Below are 22,708 nucleotides of genomic sequence, written 5' to 3' on the forward strand. Positions count from 1 at the left end.
CGTTCCTGCAGCCAGCTAAGCCCACCAGCCTCCCAGGATGAGCAGAAACGCTCACGTAGGCCCAATAGCCATCGCTCACCCCACGCTCGCCCATATCGCTCTTCTCGCACCAGCCATCTCAGAGCGAAGATCTCCCTTACGCTCACCCACCATGCATCGTGTTGTACCACCAATGTTACGCAAGCTGCAATTGTAGTGCATGGCAACTGTGTTTGAGCAGTGCCATGAGTAGAGCAGTGATACTGATCGTGTGTGGAGTGCAATATTGTGTGATTTTGGGGCCAAATATGTGATAATGTCTGGTAAGGGTGCTGCATGTGGTGGTGCTGGTGGTGGCCATAGTCATGGACGTAAGCGGCCTGCTAGTGGTAGTGCTGGTGATGTTCCCGCAAAGCATGTGCATCAGACTGTGTCACTGTCAAGGTGAAACTGGAAATCCTTAAGCACCATGACAATGGCAAAGTTGCGTGTGCTATCACCTCAGCTCTCCACCTGGCCCAGTCGACTGTCTCCACCATCATAAAGAAGACGGAGGCCATTATGGCTGCTGCTGGGGAGGTTGCAACCTTATCCACCTCCCGTATCACCCGCCAGTGAGAGCCTGCAATGGAGGAGCTGAAGCGGATAATTCGCATGTGGGTGGAAGATCAGAACCGGCGCAAGGGACCCATGAGCCAAGCCATAATATGCACAAAGGAGCTCTCGCTCTGTGACAACTTAAAGGTCAGGCAGAATCTGGATGAAAGCAAGACCTTTAAGGTTAGCCATGGGTGGTTTGACTGGTTCAAGAGGCGGGCAAACCCCCACTAAAAGAAGATCTATGGTGAGGCGGCGGGTGCAGATACAGTGGTGGTGGCAGCATTTCCTGACGAGCTGAAACGTATCATTGCGGAGGGTGGCCATAGTGTGAAGCAGGTCCTGAATTTTGATGAGACTGGGTTCTTTTGGAAGAAAATGTTCTCCAAGACTTATCTTGCAACGGAGGAAAGGTCTACACCAGGATTCAAGGCCTTGAAGGACCGGCTGACACTGCTGCAGGAGGGCAACGCCGAGGGCGACCTCAAGTTGAAGCTGCTCCTAGTCTACCACTCTGAGAACCCCAGGGCTCTGGTGGGATATGTTAAGGAGAACCTTGGGGTTATCTGGCAGTCAAACAAGAAGGCCTGGTTGACTTCAGACATCTGTTCATCCTATTTCCACTTGTACCTCTCTTGTGTGCTGAAGAGGTATGCGTCATGTGAAAATTTCGCAAACAGATTTCTCGTGGTGGTGGATAACACACCTAGCCACCCGCCTGCGATGAAGGAATGGGCCAGCAATACTGAGGTGGTGTTCCTGCCCCCCAACACCATATCTTTGTTGAAGCCGATGGACCAAGGGGTGATCGGAGCCTTTAAGGGTTACTACCTCCGCCGGATGATGACACAGTTGGTAAGGGCCTGCAACTGTGAAGACAGGACAGCAGTGCAGCAGTTTTGGAAGGGGTACAACATACACCACGCCCTTGAAAATATAACTGCTGTATGAGACAAGGCTAGCCAGGCGTCGATGAACGGTGTGTGGCGGAAGCTGTGGCCAGAGTGCGTACACTCCTTCACCAGCTTCCCCGAGGGCATGCACGATCTGCCTGTTGAGCGTGTGTGGCAGGACATAGTCAAATTGTCACACGAGGCGGGCTTCAGGGAGGTCGACAAGGATGACTTGGAGGAGGTTCTCGAGAGCCACAGTGAGGACCTCAGCAAAGAGGAGCTCCTCAATATTGAGATCCAGTGGGCATACCAAGAGGCAGAGGAGGAGGAGGAGGTTGTGCCTGACGTCTGAGCTCTGAACATCAAAATCCTGAAGGAGATGCTAACAAAGCTGGACAAGATAACTGACCTATTGCAAACACATGGCCCCCGCCCGGATAAAGCAGAGACACAGCTAATCAGCTCAAGGAGGGGATGAAAGTCTACAGGACGATGCTGAAAGAGAAGAAAATGGCAGCCAGGCAGACTATGATCACAGCCTTCATCAAGTAGGCCACCACCAGGCCAGCAAGTCACACAGGATCTCCCCAGCCCTTGACGAGCAGAGCATCTCACCAGTCTTCAACTAGCACAGTATCTCCCCAGCCTGTAACCAGCAGAGCATCTCCCCAGCCTTCAACCAGCAGAGGAACACCAAGGGACACCTCCTGCCGAGGATGTGCTCAGCCCGTTGTGCTGGACCCTAACGTCCAGCTGATCGCTGTCTCCCGTGTCACCTGTGTCTCCAGTAAGGCACTCTGCCACTCCATCGCTGCCTTCCTCGTCCCAGCCTCCATCTCCCACACCACCTCGGCCACTGTCTCTGTCTCCCTGGCCAAGACGAAAGCCACCGCAACAGCCTCCATCGTTACATCATCATTCATCTCAGCAGTCTCCCTCGCCATCTCACCGGTCATCGCAGCTGTCTCCCTCACCACCTCCTGTCATCGCATCACACTCCATCGCCACCCCCAAAGCCATCACATCGCACCTCATCGCCACCGCCTGAGCCAGCGCATCACACCCCATCGCCTCCAACTGAGTCATTGCATCTCCGCCTGTCATCATATTGCACTCCATCGCCACCCCCCTCTGGCCCGGGTTTGAAGGTTTTGAGAAGGGTGATTGAATGTTGGGGAGCACCAAATGTCCCCTAGCCTCAGGGGAATAGAAAGGATGATGACCAGGACTGGTCATGGACTTAAACGTGATGAGAGGTGTTTGATATTTTCTAACCTATTCCTTATGATTTTCATGCTATATTTGTTGCTTTCAGTGAGTTATTTACAGGTGTTAGGCTTGGGTTAGCTTCCCTGACAGCTGTTAGGCCATTTAGATTGCCTTTAAACCTGTTTTTGGGCTCATCTGGGTGGGTTTTGAACCTGGTTTGGGGGGAAACCCAAAGCTGGTAAATGGTCCACATTGAAATACAAGTTAAAAGTACCCCAATATACAATACCCTGTCTAACGATGGGGTCTTACCTAACCAATCAGATCGTTAAACCGGAGTATGCCTGCATATGAAACTTAATTTTCAAAGTTTTTCTTAGTGTGGTTTATTAATTTTTTTGCATTTCAATGAAGAGCATCATTTTTATTTTTATCACTTTTATTCTTTGTGCTTGAAAGGGTACAACAAGAAAGAAAATTTGCTGGTTCCTTGAAAGCAGTGATAAGAAACAGGGAAAGGAGCATGGAAGTGAAAAAATCACTATATGACAGATTCGTGATACCAACTATATCGTATGGAAGTGAAGCTTGGACCTTCTTGGAGGGACAGAAATCAAGAGTGAGGGCTGGGGAAATGAGTTATTTGAGAAGAGCATGTGGGGTCACATGGAGAGACAGACTGACAAATGAGGAGGTGAAGGATCATTGTGGTGTGGATGTGGATGTGATAGGAAGCGTTAGGACAGTGTTTCTCAACTGGTGGTCAATGGTGACTTTCTGGGTGGTCCACAGGATGTTCACAATATTTGGTAATAAACTGGAGATTGGTGCATATATTTTTAAATTTATTGAAAATTCAGTATGAAAAATTTTATCAAAATAAATAACTGGCCATTCATTTTATTGTATTAATCCTATTGATTATTCCAGTAAGACTGGTACTTACCCAGATCTGTCAACACATGCAGTCAGATATCTTCTGCCATTTGGATCAACTTCCATGTGTGAGAGCAGATTTTCATGTTTGTTGCACATTACGTCTAAACAGAGGAATCGGCTTGCAGTGGAAAGCGATATTCACTGTGCATTACCAAGTACCACTCCTAACATTAAAAAGCTTGTCAATGAGAAGAGAATCCAAAAGTCTGGTTGCAAAGAAAAATGTTGGCTGTATACTCCTACATAATTTCAAAATTTTGTTTGTTAGAAATCAATTTCACAGCAGAATGTTAGAGAAGTGTTCATGTATTTCCTGGAAATTATGTTTGGAAGAAATATATTTCAGACCAAAATGTCAGCTGTCTACTATTTTATATCATTTCTCAAAATTCTGTTTGCCAGAAATATATTTCTACCCAAAATGTTTGTTGTCTATGCTTTACTTATCATTACTCAAAAATGAAATTTTCCACGATATTTTTTTTCATTGGGCTGGTGGTCCATGGCCTGAAACGAGTTGAGAACCACTGTGTTAGGAGGAACACACTGAGGTGGTTTGGCCATGTGGAGAGGATGGAGAGTGTATGTGAATGAGGTGGAGGCCAAGGATGAAATGGAGGGATGGAGTGGAGAGATATATGAGAGAGGGGTGTGTGAGCTGGAAGCATGGCAGTGAAATGGCGGCGAACAGGGCGACATGGAGGTGATTTGTATGTGGCCACCCCTTACAGGATTAAGGTGTCTGGCAATAGATAGATAGACAGATTCTTTGTTATAGCATAACTTTTGAGTGCAAGTTTTTTAGCTGATAGGCAACGTTTAATTTCCACATTCCACCATTTGGGTTTATTATTTTTAGCAGGCCATTGGTTTTGCATTGGAATAATTAATGTTACTGCTTTACCGAGAATATCTGTGAGTATTTTCCATGCTTCATTAATATCCACTGTTTGAACAATGGGGTCCAAGTCACTGGAACCAATTATTTCCTTAATTTTTTAAAATCTGCTCTCTTGTAGTCAGGCACTTTCTCATAACCAGCCCTGACATTGTCGTCACTGAAACTAATATTTAATGTGACCATGCGATGGTCACTAGTACCAAGCCCTTCCCCTATGATAACATTATTTACCAAGTTTTCCAATGTGGCCCAAATCAGGTCTAATATGTTAACTCCTCGTGTTGGGCAGTCTACGAACTGATGCAATGAACTTTCTTGCAAGTTAGCATACAGGTCCAACCCTGTGAATGACAACAGTCTCTCTCCCACTTGGCAACTAGTAAATTAAAATCACCAAAGATTACAGTATTATGGGTGCTACATATTTCAGCAATTTGGTTGTAAATATCACTATCTGTGTTACTGGACTGCATGGGCAGACGATACATCAATCCAAGTACTGTTTTGCCACGGGATGTATTTCTAAGTTGAAGATAAATACTATCAACATTGTCAACAGAGGGCTTATGAATTACAACTGGATGAAGTCCTACTTTAAAATAAAACAGTACACTGCTCCCAACTCTTTAATATTTCTCTCACTACTAAAAATACCGTAACCTGGTATGTTATACTCCATTAAAAAATCTCGTTCCGTGTTGAGCCATGATTCTGTTATGCCTATTACATCATAATTTTCAGCAAGAACATACGGTATGCCTCTAAATCAGAAAATTTATTTTGCAAACTACGCGTGTTCACAAGAAGAGCTTTAATATGCTTGCCTCCATTTGCCTGTTTATGATTCATGACATCTACTTCAACTCGCCTATACGCCTCATATGATGAGTGCTTTTCTGCCAGAGAAAAAGCACTGTTTCATCCAATAAATGACCAAGACGAGCAGAGCCAACTGCATTTCAGTGTAGACCATCATGTGCAAACAGAAGTCGCAACTTATAGAAGTGATTCCAGGTGTCTACAAACTCAATATCTTTCTGTAAGCAAAGCAAAAATGGAAAGAAGAGAGGAGGAACAACAGAAAACAAAAATAATCAACACAGTCTGAGACTGAGGAACCACAGTGAAGTATGTTTTAAAGGAAAGATGATCAGCATACTTCCCTTGATAGCATTTCATGTGTGATAAACTTCCAGTCACCTCTTGGGGATCAAACCTACGCAAAGCCATTAATCTAAATGGGGCATTCTAACCACTAGACCACCTGGGTATCATGTAAAGAAGGAAAAGAAGATATCACTCTAAAAAGGAAACGATAAGAAAGATGGCACTAACCTGTACTCCTGGTATTGCTTTACCAGGTCTCTGACAGCCAGTAGAGGGGTAGAGGGGGTCAAGTCAGCTGGGGTTACAATATCTAGGTTGAGATCACTGCTCTTGAGGCAAAATCCACTCAGTGTAGATCCTACCACCTCCAGGCTGCACCCTGTCAAGACATCATCATCATCATCATCATCATCATCATCATCATCATCATCATCATCATCACCACCACCACCACCACCAATTCAATCACTACTATCACGACCATTTCCAACTCACCTTTGACTTCAGCATTCAGGAGGTCACTTAGTCTGGCTGCCACTTCCTGTCTCTGGCATGCATGAGCCTCATCTACTCGCCACTCAGCCGCTACTGCCTTTACCAGACTCTCAATTGCCACGATCTGTGCATCCACTGGTGGCGGAACATTCTTCAGTGTTGTCTCAAGATCCTTTGCCTAAGTGAGCCATGAAAAATGTATGTGAAAAACAAGGTACAAAAGAAATTAGATTTTTTAAAATAGCAAAAAAACAAGTGTGGAAAACATGAAACAGTACTCATTTTCTTTTGCTTTACTTCACTGTATTTCAATAAGTACACAGGTACTGTACTAAATCATTCCACAATTTTTGTCTCACTGTTCCTTACCTGAAAAATTGGTGAAAAATACTGATTCAAGAAACAAGAAAGAACGTAATGTACCAAAGTGAAAGACATAATAACAGCATGAACAATGAAATCAGTCACACAATTCTTCATACATCATTCAGGCTCCCAGAACCTTAGGTCCACTCCAAGAAGAAAAATCATCTCTACATATTTTTACAGATGCTTCAACTATTGTTACTGCTGGTGCCCCAGGTTCGTACAGACACGAGCCTCGTAGACTGCAGGTTAAAACTCCCCTATTGCAGTCACCTACCCACATCTGAGAGACAAGGAGGGAGCTAAGGGACAGTTGCATAACAAAGCAACAAGAAGCGGTGCCAAAGCACAGCAAGCCCGTCCCCAGCGGTCACTTTAGTGCTGCCATATAAGCACAACAGGATATCTAGTCAAAGATGTCATATATCAAATTTGGAGTAAATCAGGTGAAAACTGACGATTTTATGCCCATTTAAAATTTTAGGCCTGACCCACCTGACATTGACCCCCATACTGCTAACTAGGGGGTGACCCCCCTGATGCAATGACAAAAGATATAGGATGCAGATTTGAAAGATGCACATTTAGGTTGTGATTTCATGTTGATATTTTACTATTATTCTTTTTTCTTTATTTTTTTTACATTTTTTGGGCCTACACCCTGGGACTCGGCCCAAAATTTAATCAGGTGATCCTAGCCCATCATCCCTGTAATTTTAGTCAAAATCGCACAAGTAGTTTTCGTGTAAAGTTGTTATGAATCAGACAGACACACGGACAGACAAACAGACAAACCGAGTGAAAACAACACCCATCCCCGTGCCCCTCTGGGGTGGGAACGGGTGATAAAGCTGAATCTGGCTGGATACTCTGATGCCACCATGCAATGGCATCCCTTTCCAGTACCGGTACCTCCTACAGTCTACCACATTTATAACGACTGGGTGCAGAAGGTGTGAAGTGTGAATATCAGGGTTAGGGATGCAAGTGGCAAAAAAATAAAAATACAAAGAAAATTTAAAAAATAAATAAAAGTAATTAAAAAAAAGGACAAGGTCATAGAGTGTGACCTCAGTGATAAGTGAATGGACAGGGAGGTTGACAGAGATAAAGCAGTGTGGAAAGCTGCCATTAGGTGACCAAAGCTGATCCATGCAAAGCATGTTAGAGCCTTTAACAGACAGTCAGACAGACACACGGACAGACAGACACAGACAAACCGAGTGAAAACAACACCTGTCCACAAGCCCCTCCGGGGTAAGGACGGGTGATAAAGCTGAATCCGGCTGGTTATTCTGATGCCACCATGCAATGGCATCCCTTTCCAGTACCGGTACCTCTCACAGTCTACCAAATTTTAACCTTAATAACAACTGGGTGCAGAAGGTGTGAAGTGTGGACATCAGGGGTAGGGATGCAAGTGGCAAAAAAAATAAAAATAAAAATAAAATAAAAATTAAACAAATAAAAGTACTGTAATAAAAAAAAAAAAGGATGAGGTCATAGAGTGTGACTTCAGAGATAAGTGACTGGATAGGGAGGCTGCCAGAGATCAAGTAGCGTGGAAAGCTGCCATTAGGTGACCAAAGCTGATGCATGCAAACATGTTGGAGCCTTTATAAACAATAAAAATAATATGATTCTGCGATACTTAACCCAGCTCCTTAAGTCCACTACATACTTAGTCTACTTACTGAGTCCATTGCATTGTCAACTCTAACATATAAAACATATACTTGACCCACCTCCCTCAGTCCATTAAAAATTCAACTTTATCCTATAATACTCAACTTACCTACCTGCATCTACTGCATATTCAGCAGTATCCTATTATACTCAATCAACCTCCTTGAATAAACTATACGTTCAACTACACCCTGCATAATAATCAACTCACCTCTTTGAGTCTGTTATGCCTGGAATCCATTACATGTCTTCTACAAACAGCCAAGGAGTCACAATGGTAATCACACAGCCGACAGAAGTATTTTGCTTTGGGGAACTTGAGTGATTTCTGAAAACCAACACCATATTCATTATGACATGCTAGAGAAATTGTTTACACCCTTCAGTCCAGTAATATCTTCTATATATACTACATTCTTGCTACCCTAATACTGTTTCATTAAGTTTAAGAGATATTCTAAACTGGAAGGGTTAAATATAACTTTCCTTCTCTCCTTCGTTACTGTAGGTCTTTCCTTAGCTGGAAAAAAATAAAAAAATGTCTGGTACAAGTAAGAATAAACTAGATGTCAATCAACACTCAACTAGTCAAATTAATGAAAATTAAGATTTTTTTTTTTTTCCCGTCCTTTAATGCAAGTCCATCAGCTTTTTATAAGGCAACAAACTCAAAATGTAAACTTATTGTCATGAAGCACGTGGAACGAGGACATGTTGCGCATTTGGATAACAGTACAATATTGTACAGTACAGTACAGTAAGTCCTTGTTATACAGTAGGTTGAGATGTCTTCCAAGATATCACACCTTTTTCCATAAAACTGGCAATGTAAATGGGGGTAAACTAGCAAATGTGCTTTACTAGTATCAGTAGCAATGGCACTTTTATATATACCAGTATATATATATATATATATATATATATATATATATATATATATATATATATATACTGTATTTTTTTTTTTTTTTTTCAGAAATTTAATGGCAAAAAAAAAAAATATGTATCCACTCACTCGATGTCGTACTGCTCTCGGGCGCCTGCCCTTTCCTCTCTTCCTTCTTTCCTCCTGTCTTTCTTTCCTCTTCCTCCTCTCTACAGGTGACTCTACACTGGCGACCAGCCAAATGGTTTTCTATACACCAGGAAACCATTTTCTATGCTGGGTGGTAACCATTTAACCAAACTAAAGCACTTGGTGGTTTAGTGGATAATTATGGTGCTCTAATCAGATTAAGCCAGTGCAGGTTTATATCAAAGGGATGGTTGAGGTTTACTGTTCAGGTAATGCTACTCAGGGATGAGTGGGGATGGTCACTCTCATCTTAACCCGTCACGTCCCGAGGTTTTCCGCACCTCCGACATCCCCCAGTCCCGAGGTATTTTCGAAATTTTTTTTTTTGGCTAAAACCTTCGCTTTTGGTGAGAAACATCGAAAATTCATAGAGAAATCGCTCACCTGAGGTTTAAAGTGCCCAATCCAGGTAGGAGTTCCTCCTTACCTGAGTGGGTTTTCTAACATGCTGGCACCAAAGAAAACGAGTTCTATGGGAGGGAAACTATTTTATCCACTCATAAACGGTATTTATTTATTTACTTGGTACGAATGTATATGTAGTATGACAGTATATTGGTTTTCAAGCAGTAATAAAGGCATTATAAGCATTGTTTCACTCACTAACTAATCACCATACCTGAACTATTTTTGCCACACTACCTGATCATTATTTCTGGCTGTTTCTTCTTCTAATGCTATGTAAACATTGTCCTCCACATTGTCATCGATTGGGGAATCACTCTGGCCCTGAATAACTTTACTAGCCAGGTCACTGGTAACAGGTCCTTTGCCTAGACAATGTCTTGAGGGGGGGAGGGGGGAGGTTATGCAGTGTAAGGCATTGTCCCTGCTTGGTATCTTGTACAGGAATAGAGGAAGGTGTCCCGTGTATACATACGAAAAATCACGTGCGAAAATTGAAAATTGTGCAAATTAGCGACATTGCAATTGCACGACGTACTGGTACGTCGCCGGGACTGGCAAATGCAAATCGTTGCAACGTACCCATACGTCGTCGGGATGGGGCGGGTTAAATGTCAGGACCAACTTGCCTGGCCCCGGGCTCCTACGCACCTCATGGGGCAAAAATGGATTAGATGGTGACACACATAACAAGGACCTTCTGCACTACAAGATGGATAAGTTGCAGACAAGGTAGTACCATGTTATGACTATACTCCTGTTATCATTAGGATGGTTGTGGTTTTCATATTCATGTTATGACTATAATACTGTTATCATTAGGATGGTTGTGGTTTTTATATTCATTGTCCTTATCAGCATGTTGAAAATATTTATCAACCTTACCTGGTTCTGTTTCCCCTAAAACAAACGGTAACTTACATCATCATCATTCCTACCTTCCCATCCTAAAAAAAAAAAAGTGTGTGTGCATGAGGAGAGGAAATAGCCAAAGTTTGCCAAACTGAATGGGACTCACTCTTATTCATACAGCATTCAAGCCCTTGTCATTCTACTCCACTTCACAGGTATAAACATCCACAATTACACACTTAATACCACCTACCTGTCAACTCCACTTATACGATTTACATTGAGCCATACCAATACCAAACTAAATTTACTCAGCTGAAGGAAACCCTCCAGATTTCTATAGTTAATCTTGATGAAGTGTGAATGAAAGTGAGGTGAAGGGAAAGAGGGAGGAGAAGACATCGAGCACGAGGTGGAGAGGTAAACAAATAAGGGTGGTTTGAGTTAGAGGCAGGGCAGCCTGATGGCCAAGGAAAAACTAATATGATAGTGATTTGTTTGTGGACAGCTTCTCTGGGATTAAAATACAGTACGTAGACAACTGGATCTAGTGAAGTGAAGCTAAGTAAAGCCTATAAAGACAGATAAAGATCTAGTGAACTAAGGTTAAGTCAAACTTAAAATACAGTAATCACCTTCAAACTAACCTTTTTGAGAGGGAACAGAAATTGCTGTTCAAGTTCTGCTAAAACTTCCGGGCAAGGCAGAAAATCTGGAGGCTCAGAATCAGCCAGAGCACTGTTGTTATTGCTGTTGTTCATGCAGCTGACAGGCAGGCGCGGTCCATTACTGCCGGTGTGCCGCAAGTCCTTTTGCTGCAATCGTCAAATCAAACATCATTGGGTATTTATTATATCAAATTTCACACTATCCATTTTATATGTATTCCTGCTCACCAAAAAAAACTGCAACATGTGTATATTAACCCCTAAAGTACGTAATTCGCTCAGCAGGTCTGTCCCTCTAGCTGCAAAAAGGGTCGATTTTTTGACTTTCATCAAGGTAAAAATTTTTCTTCCACATTTCAAGAGACTGAATTTACACACCTGAAAATGTATGTTTCAGCCAGACTGATCAAATAGTTATTGCACAATCGCCCATCAAAGATGCAAAAAAGTTACCAATCCCCCATGGGCAAAAATAGAAAATGTACAGAAAATGAATTATTTATGGTAAATAATTATATATACATAACTAATGTCAATGTGAAGTGTTCCTTAGGCATGAAAGGTCAGTGTGGCATACACTCACAGCAACAAAACAAGCCAGGCGATAAGTGGAGGTGGAGTGTGTCTGGCTGGTGGGGGAGGAGGAGAGAGGGGGAGGAGGGAGAGGGAAGAAGGTTTGCTATGCACACACACCGCTCTAGGGGGTATGATGGGGTATGGTTGGTTGGAAGGGGAAAATGTGGAGATGATGCAATGGGGCTGAGGGAGGTAAGTGACAGTGGTGGGGGGGGGGTTCCTTCTCCCCCACCTTAGGGGCCAATCACGCCATAACTCCCCAGACACTCTAGCTCTCATTGGTCTGATCCTATAATCATCACCAAAGGGGTGGAGTTACCCTCCCCCAGTATTTTTGTGTGTCTTTATCGATCGTGTGGGACAGGCTGGCGTGTCAAATTGCACAAAAGCACGATCGTGTGGCATCGATCTTGAGGGGTTAAGAGCAATGGAACACTATAAATATTTTATTCATGCTAACATCAGATGACTATTCAGTTTTAGTGAAGACTTTTGAAAGAAAGGAGAAAAAACCTCGAACCATGTTAAAGAATTATAAACAATCGAGGGAAATCCAACATCAGCAATGGGTTAATCTAGCAGCTACTATACTAATGAAATTACAACTATAACAGCCCATAATTAGAGGTCCAATACTATGTCCTACTCAAAAAGAGTGAGTTTATCACAATTAACTCTTCCCCATACTAGCAAAATATCAATAGGGAATGAGTTGTTGTTGATCAACCCCAGTCTGTTTAATTAAGCAGACCCACCAACCACAGGCAAGCAACCACCCCTCCAGGACCATCTCAAATTGTGAACTAATGTTCCCACGTGGCTGACAGTGCCTCGCTACAAAGAGACATAGGGAAACATGTGGAAGTTTGGTTCCTGGATGGATACCTTATTCCTCTCTCTCCACCCAGTTAACAGGGGGACCATAGCAGGCTCCAATTCACCCTGTTATTTGGGTATACGCAGTGATCCTATGGTTATCTTGCGCTTGGTTATTGCTGTTTTTGTTATCACTCCTAGATGAAAATCTGCACTCCTACTGTTATCGTGCATTTTTTGGCTAAAAACCTTAATTATTAAGCATCTGAACTGGCTTCCGCTGATAATGATGGTGCAAATTCTGTGGTTTCTGATGGCTTTGAGGGATTCAAAGATGAGGCCCTACTTAAGGAGTTAATCCCAGATGGATGAGACCACTAACTCTCCACCCCTTGGCCTATAAACCTTACCTCAAGCCCATCTCAGGTCTCTATATGGTGTTTCTTCCTTATGGTGCCCTTATCATAACCTAATCATGCCTATGTGTGTTTCTGATACAAAGTGTATGTATTTAGTATGCCCAAATTGTTGCAAAAGGGAAAATTTTGGTTTACAAGTGGGGTGCCTGGTACTATCTATCTACCTATCTACTGCCAGATACTTCAATCCTGTAAGGGGGGGCCACAAACAAATTGTCTCCATGTCACCTGTCTAACCCCATTTCACTGCCCTGCTCCCAGCTCTCACACGCCTCTCTCATATACCTCGCCACTCCATCCCTCCAACTCATCCTCGGCCTCCCCCCCCTCCACCTCTCACATACACTCATCAGTCTCTCACTCTACATCCTCTCTACATGGCCAAAACACCTCAATGATTTTCTCCTAAGGCTTTCTATCACATCCACATGCACACCACAATGTTCCTTCACTTCCTCATTCGTCAATCTGTCTCTCCACTACCTCTACATCTTCCTCTCAAACAACTCACTTCCACTGCTCTCATTCTTGACATGTGTCCTTCCAACAAGGTCCAAGCTTCATTTCCATACTTTTGAGCTGGTATCACAATATTGTCATGCAGCAACTTTTTTACTTCCATACTCACTTCCCTGTTCCTTATCACTGCCTTCAAAGAACCAGCAACTCTTTTTCCCGGCTGCACCCTTTCAAGCACTTCACCCTTTAAATTCATTATGCTATCCAAGTACTGAAATGAACGCACATTGTCCATTTCCTCCTCATCCAGCTTCACTGTACATTCAGTGGTCTCGTTTCTCTCGAAGACCATAACTTTACTCTTCCTTACGTTCACCTTTAGATTCCGTTTCTTACACACTCTCTCAATTAGGATAAATACCAAAGATTCTGTGCTATCATTATCACACACTAGGTGTTGTACTAACTATGCATAACAAACACAGGATCAGTGTAGTCATCAACTAACACTGCAAATAGTTTCCTGGGTTACATGAAACCATTAGGTTTGTTACTCAGTGTATAGCCACCTGAAGTGGAAAGAAAAGTAAAAAGTGACAGGAAGGAAAGGGAGAAGTAGTGCGAGAGGAGTGTAGACAGAGATATAAGAATAAGATGGAAGAAGTGGGTAGTATTACATCATGTGAGCAGATGATGGTTGCCATCACCTAGCACCATGGGGAAGTGGCAACTGCTATGCAAGTGTTGCACGTGCTGAAATCCTGTAAGAGGTGTGTGTGTGTGTGTGTGTGTGTGTGTGTGTGTGTGTGTGTGTGTGTGTGTGTGTGTGTGTGTGTGTGTGTGTGTGTGTGTGTGTGTGTGTGTGTGTGTGTGTGTGTGTGTGTGTGTGTGTGTGTGTGTGTGTGTGTGTGTGTGTGTGTGTGTGTGTGTGTGTGTGTGTGTGTGTGTGTGTGTGTGTGTGTGTGTGTGTGTGTGTGTGTGTGTGTGTGTGTGTGTGTGTGTGTGTGTGTGTGTGTGTGTGTGTGTGTGTGTGTGTGTGTGTGTGTGTGTGTGTGTGTGTGTGTGTGTGTGTGTGTGTGTGTGTGTGTGTGTGTGTGTGTGTGTGTGTGTGTGTGTGTGTGTGTGTGTGTGTGTGTGTGTGTGTGTGTGTGTGTGTGTGTGTGTGTGTGTGTGTGTGTGTGTGTGTGTGTGTGTGTGTGTGTGTGTGTGTGTGTGTGTGTGTGTGTGTGTGTGTGTGTGTGTGTGTGTGTGTGTGTGTGTGTGTGTGTGTGTGTGTGTGTGTGTGTGTGTGTGTGTGTGTGTGTGTGTGTGTGTGTGTGTGTGTGTGTGTGTGTGTGTGTGTGTGTGTGTGTGTGTGTGTGTGTGTGTGTGTGTGTGTGTGTGTGTGTGTGTGTGTGTGTGTGTGTGTGTGTGTGTGTGTGTGTGTGTGTGTGTGTGTGTGTGTGTGTGTGTGTGTGTGTGTGTGTGTGTGTGTGTGTGTGTGTGTGTGTGTGTGTGTGTGTGTGTGTGTGTGTCAGTCAGTTTATGCTTTGGTATGAACAAACAAGCTGCCAGCAAACCACCACCATCTACTTTGAATATCTACCATGTTTTTTTTTTCTCTGGACTCAGGACACACACAGATCCTCAGACAAAGAGCTTAAAATCTTTTTTTCCTTCCCTACAATACTCTCCACAGATGTCAGAACATATATAAATACATGCAGTAAAATACAAAATGAATAGCAGTTATAGTAATAAGTGTAAAAAATTCAATTGGTAATAATAGTGTGCATTTTCCCCAAAAAGTATCGGTGCACTCTCTGACTGAGACAAGCTGATATTCCCAACGATTCCACCCCACTCTGATAAACCTGATTACAAGATGATGCATTTATGACATACTTATGACACTTTCTAGTGAGCACAATTATCATATAAATAGTCAGATTCTAATCTTTATGGGACATTTTGTACCATAATGATAATTTGGGACATCATCAGAGTCCTCCTGTATAATATTTGTTCAACCTCTAAAACGCGGCCATGGACAGCTGACCCCACCCCGTGTGGCGGGGTTGGATCGCGGTCTGAGTACCTGTAGGAAAATATTAGCCAAAAATCAGAGATTAACCCTAGAACATTATACTTGGTATGGCAGATAGTGCTTACATTCAGCTTTCTCCAGAGACAGGTGTTGAGCCTTCATGGACTACCCAAGGACTTGTGGAGACTTGCAAAGTCGGGTAACAAAATCTTCACTTTCACACCTCCAGCAACCTGGTTTCCCCTCTACCACAGCCTCATTCTGTCACAGTAAACTTTATACTACAACGAACAGGTAGTTTGGAATCCGTATTTGTACAATATGCACTCCCTAGTAAGGGTTTAGAAGGGGTTGAAGTCACAAAGCCCTTTTGCGGAGGGCTGGAAGGCACTGACTCGGAAGAGCTAGAACTCGCCATAATGTCACTTTGAAAGCCTGCGGTAAACTGACGCTAAACAGGGGAAAACCGCGCGAAAAAAAGCTAGTGTGACAACTGGGGAAACAAGCGTTTCCTATTAGCATAAACTGCTTGTGAGAGGAGAGCGCAGATTGACAGTTCTGAGCAGTCAGCACGGTCCCATATATCACAGCCAGGCTGGCCGGACCGTGGGGGGGGGGGGACGCGATACTTGGCAACAACGGAGGTCAGTAGTACAAAGGTCAAGTATGCTAATTGTAGCTAAAGGGTGGCAGTACTGATAGACAATACCAGCTGGAACATGCTTGCCTGCGTTTATTCAGAATTAACTCAAATCGCAAATGCAATGATCCGCCATTATGTCCTTTTTGGCGATCGTCACAAAAGCAACGATCCGCGTTTAAGGGATTAAACTAGTGTATTCACCATTTTAAACATATATAGCTAGAAAGGTAAAGTGCAGTACAGCAGCAAGCTAGAAAGATAAAGTGCAGTACAGCAGCAGTATTAAAAAAAAAAAAAAAAAAAAAAAAAGTGGCAATAATTCTCACTCATCAGAATTTGTCATTGACGAAAACTGGCTACAGTACGTCTGCAAAATTCAGGAGTATACTAAGTTGCTGGCAAAAATACATACGGTAATTACCTCATATCCTTGTGAGTTGGCTCCTCTGCCAGGACTGCCATAGCCATCATTTCGTCGGGAACCTGAAGGAATGTAGCGCTGGGGTGGAGTCTTTGCCATGTCATATTGGTTCCTAGTCATATCATAATGACCTCTGGCTGTGTCAGTGAACTGCCTAGAGCCACCTCGACCTGGACTGTTGTGTCGCCCATCATTATACCTACAAAGATTACTCAAATTAATCTGGACAGTAGAAACAGAACAGAACAAATCCTCCGTATTTCAACGTGGCACAATCTTCCATATACCGGGTAATTATCCCCTTATCTTCAATAACACACAACTCAGTTCTTCATTCATAATGTTTCTTTTTCATTATTTTAATGATCTGCCATAGAAAGATCACATTACTTTTATTTAAAAAAATAAGTAAATAAGGTTTTCCAGAAGTTAGGTTTGCAGATGTCAGGGCTGCACCACACTGCCCCTAATAATGAAAGAATCAGGTACAGATATTAGTGAAGGATTAGTTAAAAATGACACTGCAGCTGCTTGTCTGCAAGTCTGTAAAATATTTTGGTCCCAAGATTAAACCACAAGGCATATTTTACCTGGTTGAGGGCCAACGCTGATGTCTGCTGCCAGGGCTTTCGCCACACATACTCTCACCTCTATTCACAACCTGATGACAAGAAAAAGTTATTAATGTTCAGCAAAAATATTTAACCTAACTTAGGTTAGATTAGGTTACATTAAGGGAGAGGAAGGAGGGGAAAAGAATGAAATACAGTAAAGGGAGGAGGTGAAGAGTTATATGAGCAGGGGAGGAGGGAAGACAAATGGTGGAGGACAGGACGACATGGAGGTGATTCATTTGTGGCCACTCCTTACAGGATTAAGACATGAGTAACAATAGGTGAACAGACTTTCATCATCTGAGGTCACAGCTGGGATCAATACATCTAGCTGCTACTTTACACAGTAGAATCCCTCTATTGACTGGGTGGGGGTAGGGGGCCATCCGAGTCGTGAGGTTGTCCGAATCACAGCAAACATATTTTAAATAGTCTCAAAGATAGTTTTGGTCACCATAAATTACAATTCACATGTTATGCATCTAAAGAGCCACCTGGCACTGGTTTTGAACCCCCTTATTTCATATGTTTTGCTAGACATTCAGCAATTGCTTGAATTTCAATCCCTTTCCAATACCCACTGAAGGTTTGCTTTAAGTACCATCTATAGCATCTATAGACAGCCTAATCTAAATTTTCCCAATTTATCTTTCTAAATTGCTTCACTACTGATTGTTTTTTTATACAGTAACTATCAGAGACACAATTTCAAAATTCATATTCAGTCCCAATTTGGCCTGAAGTTCCCCCTTTGTCTAGCATTTCAAGGATTTTCAGTTTTTCTTGGACAGACAGACACTTTTCTTTATGTATAGGGGCAGGCTTACACAAGGGCTGAAAGTCGTTGTGAACATCTTCCCTGTATACTGTATCTTTATCTTGAAAATATATATATATATATATATATATATATATATATATATATATATATATATATCATTCCAAATAGCATGCAATCAATAGCATGGCTGTCCATGTGCCGAAATTTCATTTATTTTGTACTGTATTTATTTGAGACAACTCGTGCCAAGTAGTGGAGACTGGAGTTTTCTCATATCACTTTCTTATGCTTCATGATATTCTGTACCCCTTCAATGAAAAATATGCCAAAGTGAAAACTACTGGTAAATTATTTCTATATTAAACATTTATTTTTGAAATTCAAACAAAAATTCCACCCACTTAGTACAGTGATACTCTTTTTAGGGTAGCTCTACACTAAGTGGCAAGCCAAATGATTTCCTGTAAACCAGGAAAGCATTTACAACGCTGGGTGGTAACCTTATAACCAACCAACACGTGTTCCCTACGTGACAACAAGTGGATTGGCGGAGGGTTTGTGCCCCTCCCCGGAAAACAACTACCGGTAACTAAAATAAGAACAAGAAGCCTCGGACAAGAACTGACCCAAGGTGATGACTAAGGACCGAACTCAGGACTTGGTACAGTTAGCTACATGGAATGTAAGAGATGCAAATAATGAGATGACAGAAAGAGTGATTGTCCATATGCTTGAGGGTGCAAAAGTGGATGTATGTGGGTTAACTGAAACCAAATGGCGAGGTGAGAGTGTGAGAGAATGGAAGTAAGGATGGGGTATTTGCACAGGAGTAGGTGAGAATGAAAGGGCAAAAGAAGGAGCGTCTATTGTTATGAGTAACACATGGAAGGAGAATATAAGAGAGTATGGATCAGTTGGCACAAGGACTGTGTGGGTATGATTGAAAGTTGGACTACAAATGTGGGCGATTGTGTGCGTGTATGCATCAATGTAAGATCATGCAAGCAGAGTGAGAAATGTTCTGGACAAATGTGGAAGTGTGCATGGAAAAGTCTGAAAGGAATGAGAGAGTGTTTTTGATTGGAGATATGAATGGAAAAGTAGGCAAAGGGACGGTGGATGGACTAGTGGTAAGTGGGGTGTGCTTGCAGAGATGGTGAGAATGGCAGTGCTTTAGTGGACACTTGTGCCGGAAGGGGGTTCGTGATAGCTAATACCCTCTCAGGCACAAAATGATCCACATGCATACGTGGCGAGTGATGAGAAGGGTGGGTGGCGAACTGAAAGAATGGAAGGCAATGGCTGGTTATGTAGGTGTGGATGAAAGGATGAGACAGTATGTAATGGATGCAAGAGTATACAGAGGTTGGGGGAGTGGATTTTCAAACAACCACTTGGTGGTGGTCAAAATTAAAGTCAAAATAAAATAGAGGAATAGAAGAAGGGAAGGACACGAGAAAGTAATACATAAAAGGAGGGTGGAGAAGTTACATGAGGATGGAAGAAAGGCAAAATGTATGAGGGAAGTGGAGGAGCGATTGAGTAAATATAGATTAGAGCAGATAGGGGACCTGGAAGGTGTGTGCAAGATATTTCAAGAAGAAATATGTGCAGCATGTGATGTGGAGTGTGGGATGAACAGAAGACGAAAGGGGGTGCAGGAAACAGCATGTGGACTGAAGAGGTGAAAGAGGCTGTGGCACAAAAGAAGAAAGCATTTAGTGAGTGGATGAGAAACAGGGGTGTGGAAGAAGCTGAGAGACAGAAGCTAGAGTTATATGTAGAGAGGAAGAGAGAGGTGAATAGACTGGTAAGTGAGAGTAAGAAGAAAGTGATGAGAAGTCTAGAAGGAACTTGTGTGTGAAATGGAGGGAATGAAAGAAAATGTTCTGGAAAGAGGTAAACAAAGTTAGACATGGTCCCAAAGAAGACAGCTGGAGAGTGAAAGATAAAAATGGTAAATTATTAGTGGAGAGGGGAGGAAAAGCGAGCAGATGGAGAGAATACTTTAAGGAATTGTTGAACACTGAGAATGAGAGTAGTGCAAGTATCAGTGGCTAGAGAATGATTGGGAGAAGAAGGGATGTGAGAAGAGAGGAAGAAATCAGTAAGATGGAAGTTGTGGAAGCAATGAAGAGTTAAAATGGGGAAAGCCCCAGGAGTTGATGGAGTGAGTGGTGAAATGCTGAAGCAAGGGGGAGTGATAGTAGTAGAATGGATGTAGAAGATGTGTGGACTGGCCTGGGAGGAAGGTAGAGTCCTGGAGGATTGGAAGTCAGATATAATTATTCCCCTATACAAAAGAAAAGGGGAAAACGAAGTGTGTGGTAATCATAGGGGCATTTGTCTTCTTAGTGTAACAGGAAAAGTATATGGTACGATACTTATTAAGAGAGTTAGGGAAATAACAGAGGAATTAATTGGAGAAGAATAGGGAGGTTTTAGGAAGGGAAAGAAGTTGTATGTGGCCTTAATGGATTTGGAGAAAGCATATGACAGGGTGGATTGACAAGGATTGTGGAAAGTATTAAGAATATACGGAGTAGATGGGAAGCTGTTGAAGGCCATGAAGAGTATGTACGAGGGTGCTAAGGCTGCAGTGCTTGTGGCTAGTGAACTGAGTGAATTTTTCTATTTGAAGGTTGGATTGAAACAGAGATGTGTCATGTCTCCATGGCTGTTCAATCTGTATATGGATGGGGTTTATTATAAGAGAGATTCAAGGTAGGGCTGTGGATGTTGGAGCGGCCCTAGTGAGAGAGGGCAGTGTATGGAAACTACCTGTACTGTTGTTTGCAGATGATACTGTGTTGTTACGTGAAGACGAAGGGGAGCTGCAAGGCTTGGTGGATGAGTTTGGGAGAGTGTGTAAGAAACGGAATCTAAAGGTGAATGTAGGGAAAAGTAAAGTTATGGTCTTCGAGAGACATGAAGTCAGTGAATGTACAGTGAGCCTGGATGAGGAGGAAATAGAAAATGTGAGTGCATTTAAGTACTTGGGTAGTGTGATGAGTAAGGATGGAAGTTTAGAGGGTGAAGTGCTTGAAAGGGTGCAACAGGGAAGAAAGGTTGCTGATTCCTTGAAAGCAGTCATAAGAAACAGGGAAGTGAGTGTGGAAGTAAAAAAGCTACTCCATGACCGTATTGTGATACCAACTCTATTGTATGGAAGTGAAGCTTGGACGTTGTTGGAGGGACAGAAGTCAAGAATGAGAGCAGTGGAAATGAGCTGTTTGAGAGAAGCATGTGGAGTCACATGGAGTGACACTGACAAATGAGGAAATGAAGGAGCATTGTGGTGTGGATGTGGATGTGATAGGAATCATAAGGAAAAACACACTGAGGTGGTTTGGCCATGTTGAAAGGATGGAGGGTGAGAAACTGATGAAAGTGTATGTGAGTGAGGTGGAGGGGAGAAGAGGGAGGGGGAGGCCAAGGATGAGATGGAGGGATGGAGTGGTGAGCTGGGAGCAGGGCAATGAAATGGCGGAGGACATGGAGGCAATTGGTTTGTGGCCACCCCTTACAGGATTAATGCGTCTGGCAATAGATAAATAGATAGATTTCTTTACAATATAAAAATATTGAAGTACACAAAGGGAGGCATTAGGTAACTTGCCCTAGTTTCAGGATGATTATTTGTTTATTTATTTTTACCTTTCCCTTAAATTCTGTGTTTTCTAGAGCCATAAAAAAAATTATAATGTTCTGTTTCTCAACTAGGCCTGGTTCAAGGAATGAAAAGCAGTGTGGTAACTCAGCTGAAACTTTGGAGAACCCACTGCATAGCAGTGGCTGGAATGCCTCACCTCCAATGAAACAGAACCCTCTATGTTCCATAAATCTTAAGAAAAACCAACTATTGAAGCTGATACTCTGAGTTACCTGTATTCTATTACAAAAGGTGGAGATAAAGCACCTTGTCAGTCATGGACTTTGGTTTATGGTTTGGAGTCTCAAAAACTGATAAAGATATGGTTGATATCCTACAGAATTCATGGAGACCTGGGAATAACTTTCAACTACCATACATAGTTAGAAGCAGAAAGAAGCAATATCTTGGATGAAGCCATTTAGATCATTATCCATGGTTAGTTTATTCTCATGTAAAGTCTGGATTATTTAATAAAGTATGCAAAGTATTTGAGCAAAAGGTTAGTGGCAAAAGTAAACAGGGACTGAAATCATTAGTAATGGAATCCTTTATGAGATCTGACAGGCTGACTGGTAATGATGGTTATTTGGTTCGACACAATCAGACAGAATATCACCAGACAAATGCAGCAAAAGCAGACAATTTTCCTGGAAGAATGAAAGATCCTACGATCAATATTGATGCATTACTTGATGAGCAACATAAACTAGAAGTATCTTTGAACCATAAAGGACTGGAAGGAATCATACACCTTACTGTTTATTTGGGAAGACAAGTTTTATCACTGAGAGGTCATACAGATGATGGCAATATTCACGAAAGTGAGAGAGAAGGGAATGACGGCAACTTTCGCAAGCTCTTACGGTCTGCATTCAGGAGAGGGGATATTGACTTAGAAACACACTTCGAAAATGCTAAAAAAAATGCAATATACACTAGTAAGAGTACACAAAATGATATTACTGCTTGTACTGTACTGATGAGCACACTTCTGATGTAATTTCACAAAGAATTCTTCTTTCCTTCATCTTTCCTCTCCCTTCTTGCCTATGGGTGACTACACTCAGTGACAAGCTGGATGGTAGCCATATAACCAAATTCTGGCACCTGGTGATTTATTAGGTAA

At 42.5% G+C, this 22,708-nt stretch overlaps 1 protein-coding gene across 1 annotated transcript in view; it reads right to left on the reverse strand.

The window, feature by feature from the left end:
• Positions 1 to 22,708, reverse strand: part of LOC145408784 (uncharacterized) — a 197,722-nt gene that overhangs the window by 168,449 nt on the left and 6,565 nt on the right. The window contains exons 2-7 of the mRNA XM_080279433.1: positions 17,123 to 17,193; positions 16,533 to 16,731; positions 11,152 to 11,319; positions 8,384 to 8,500; positions 6,121 to 6,298; positions 5,854 to 6,004 (exon numbers count right to left, since the gene is read on the reverse strand). Of these exons, the coding sequence (XP_080135559.1) occupies positions 5,854 to 6,004; positions 6,121 to 6,298; positions 8,384 to 8,500; positions 11,152 to 11,319; positions 16,533 to 16,731; positions 17,123 to 17,193 (884 nt within the window). The remainder of the gene's footprint in view (positions 1 to 5,853; positions 6,005 to 6,120; positions 6,299 to 8,383; positions 8,501 to 11,151; positions 11,320 to 16,532; positions 16,732 to 17,122; positions 17,194 to 22,708) is intronic.

This window comes from Coenobita brevimanus, chromosome 78 (assembly GCF_032717465.1).
Source record: "Coenobita brevimanus isolate Jiangsu-jjx chromosome 78, ASM3271746v2, whole genome shotgun sequence".
Classification (NCBI taxonomy): domain Eukaryota; kingdom Metazoa; phylum Arthropoda; class Malacostraca; order Decapoda; family Coenobitidae; genus Coenobita; species Coenobita brevimanus.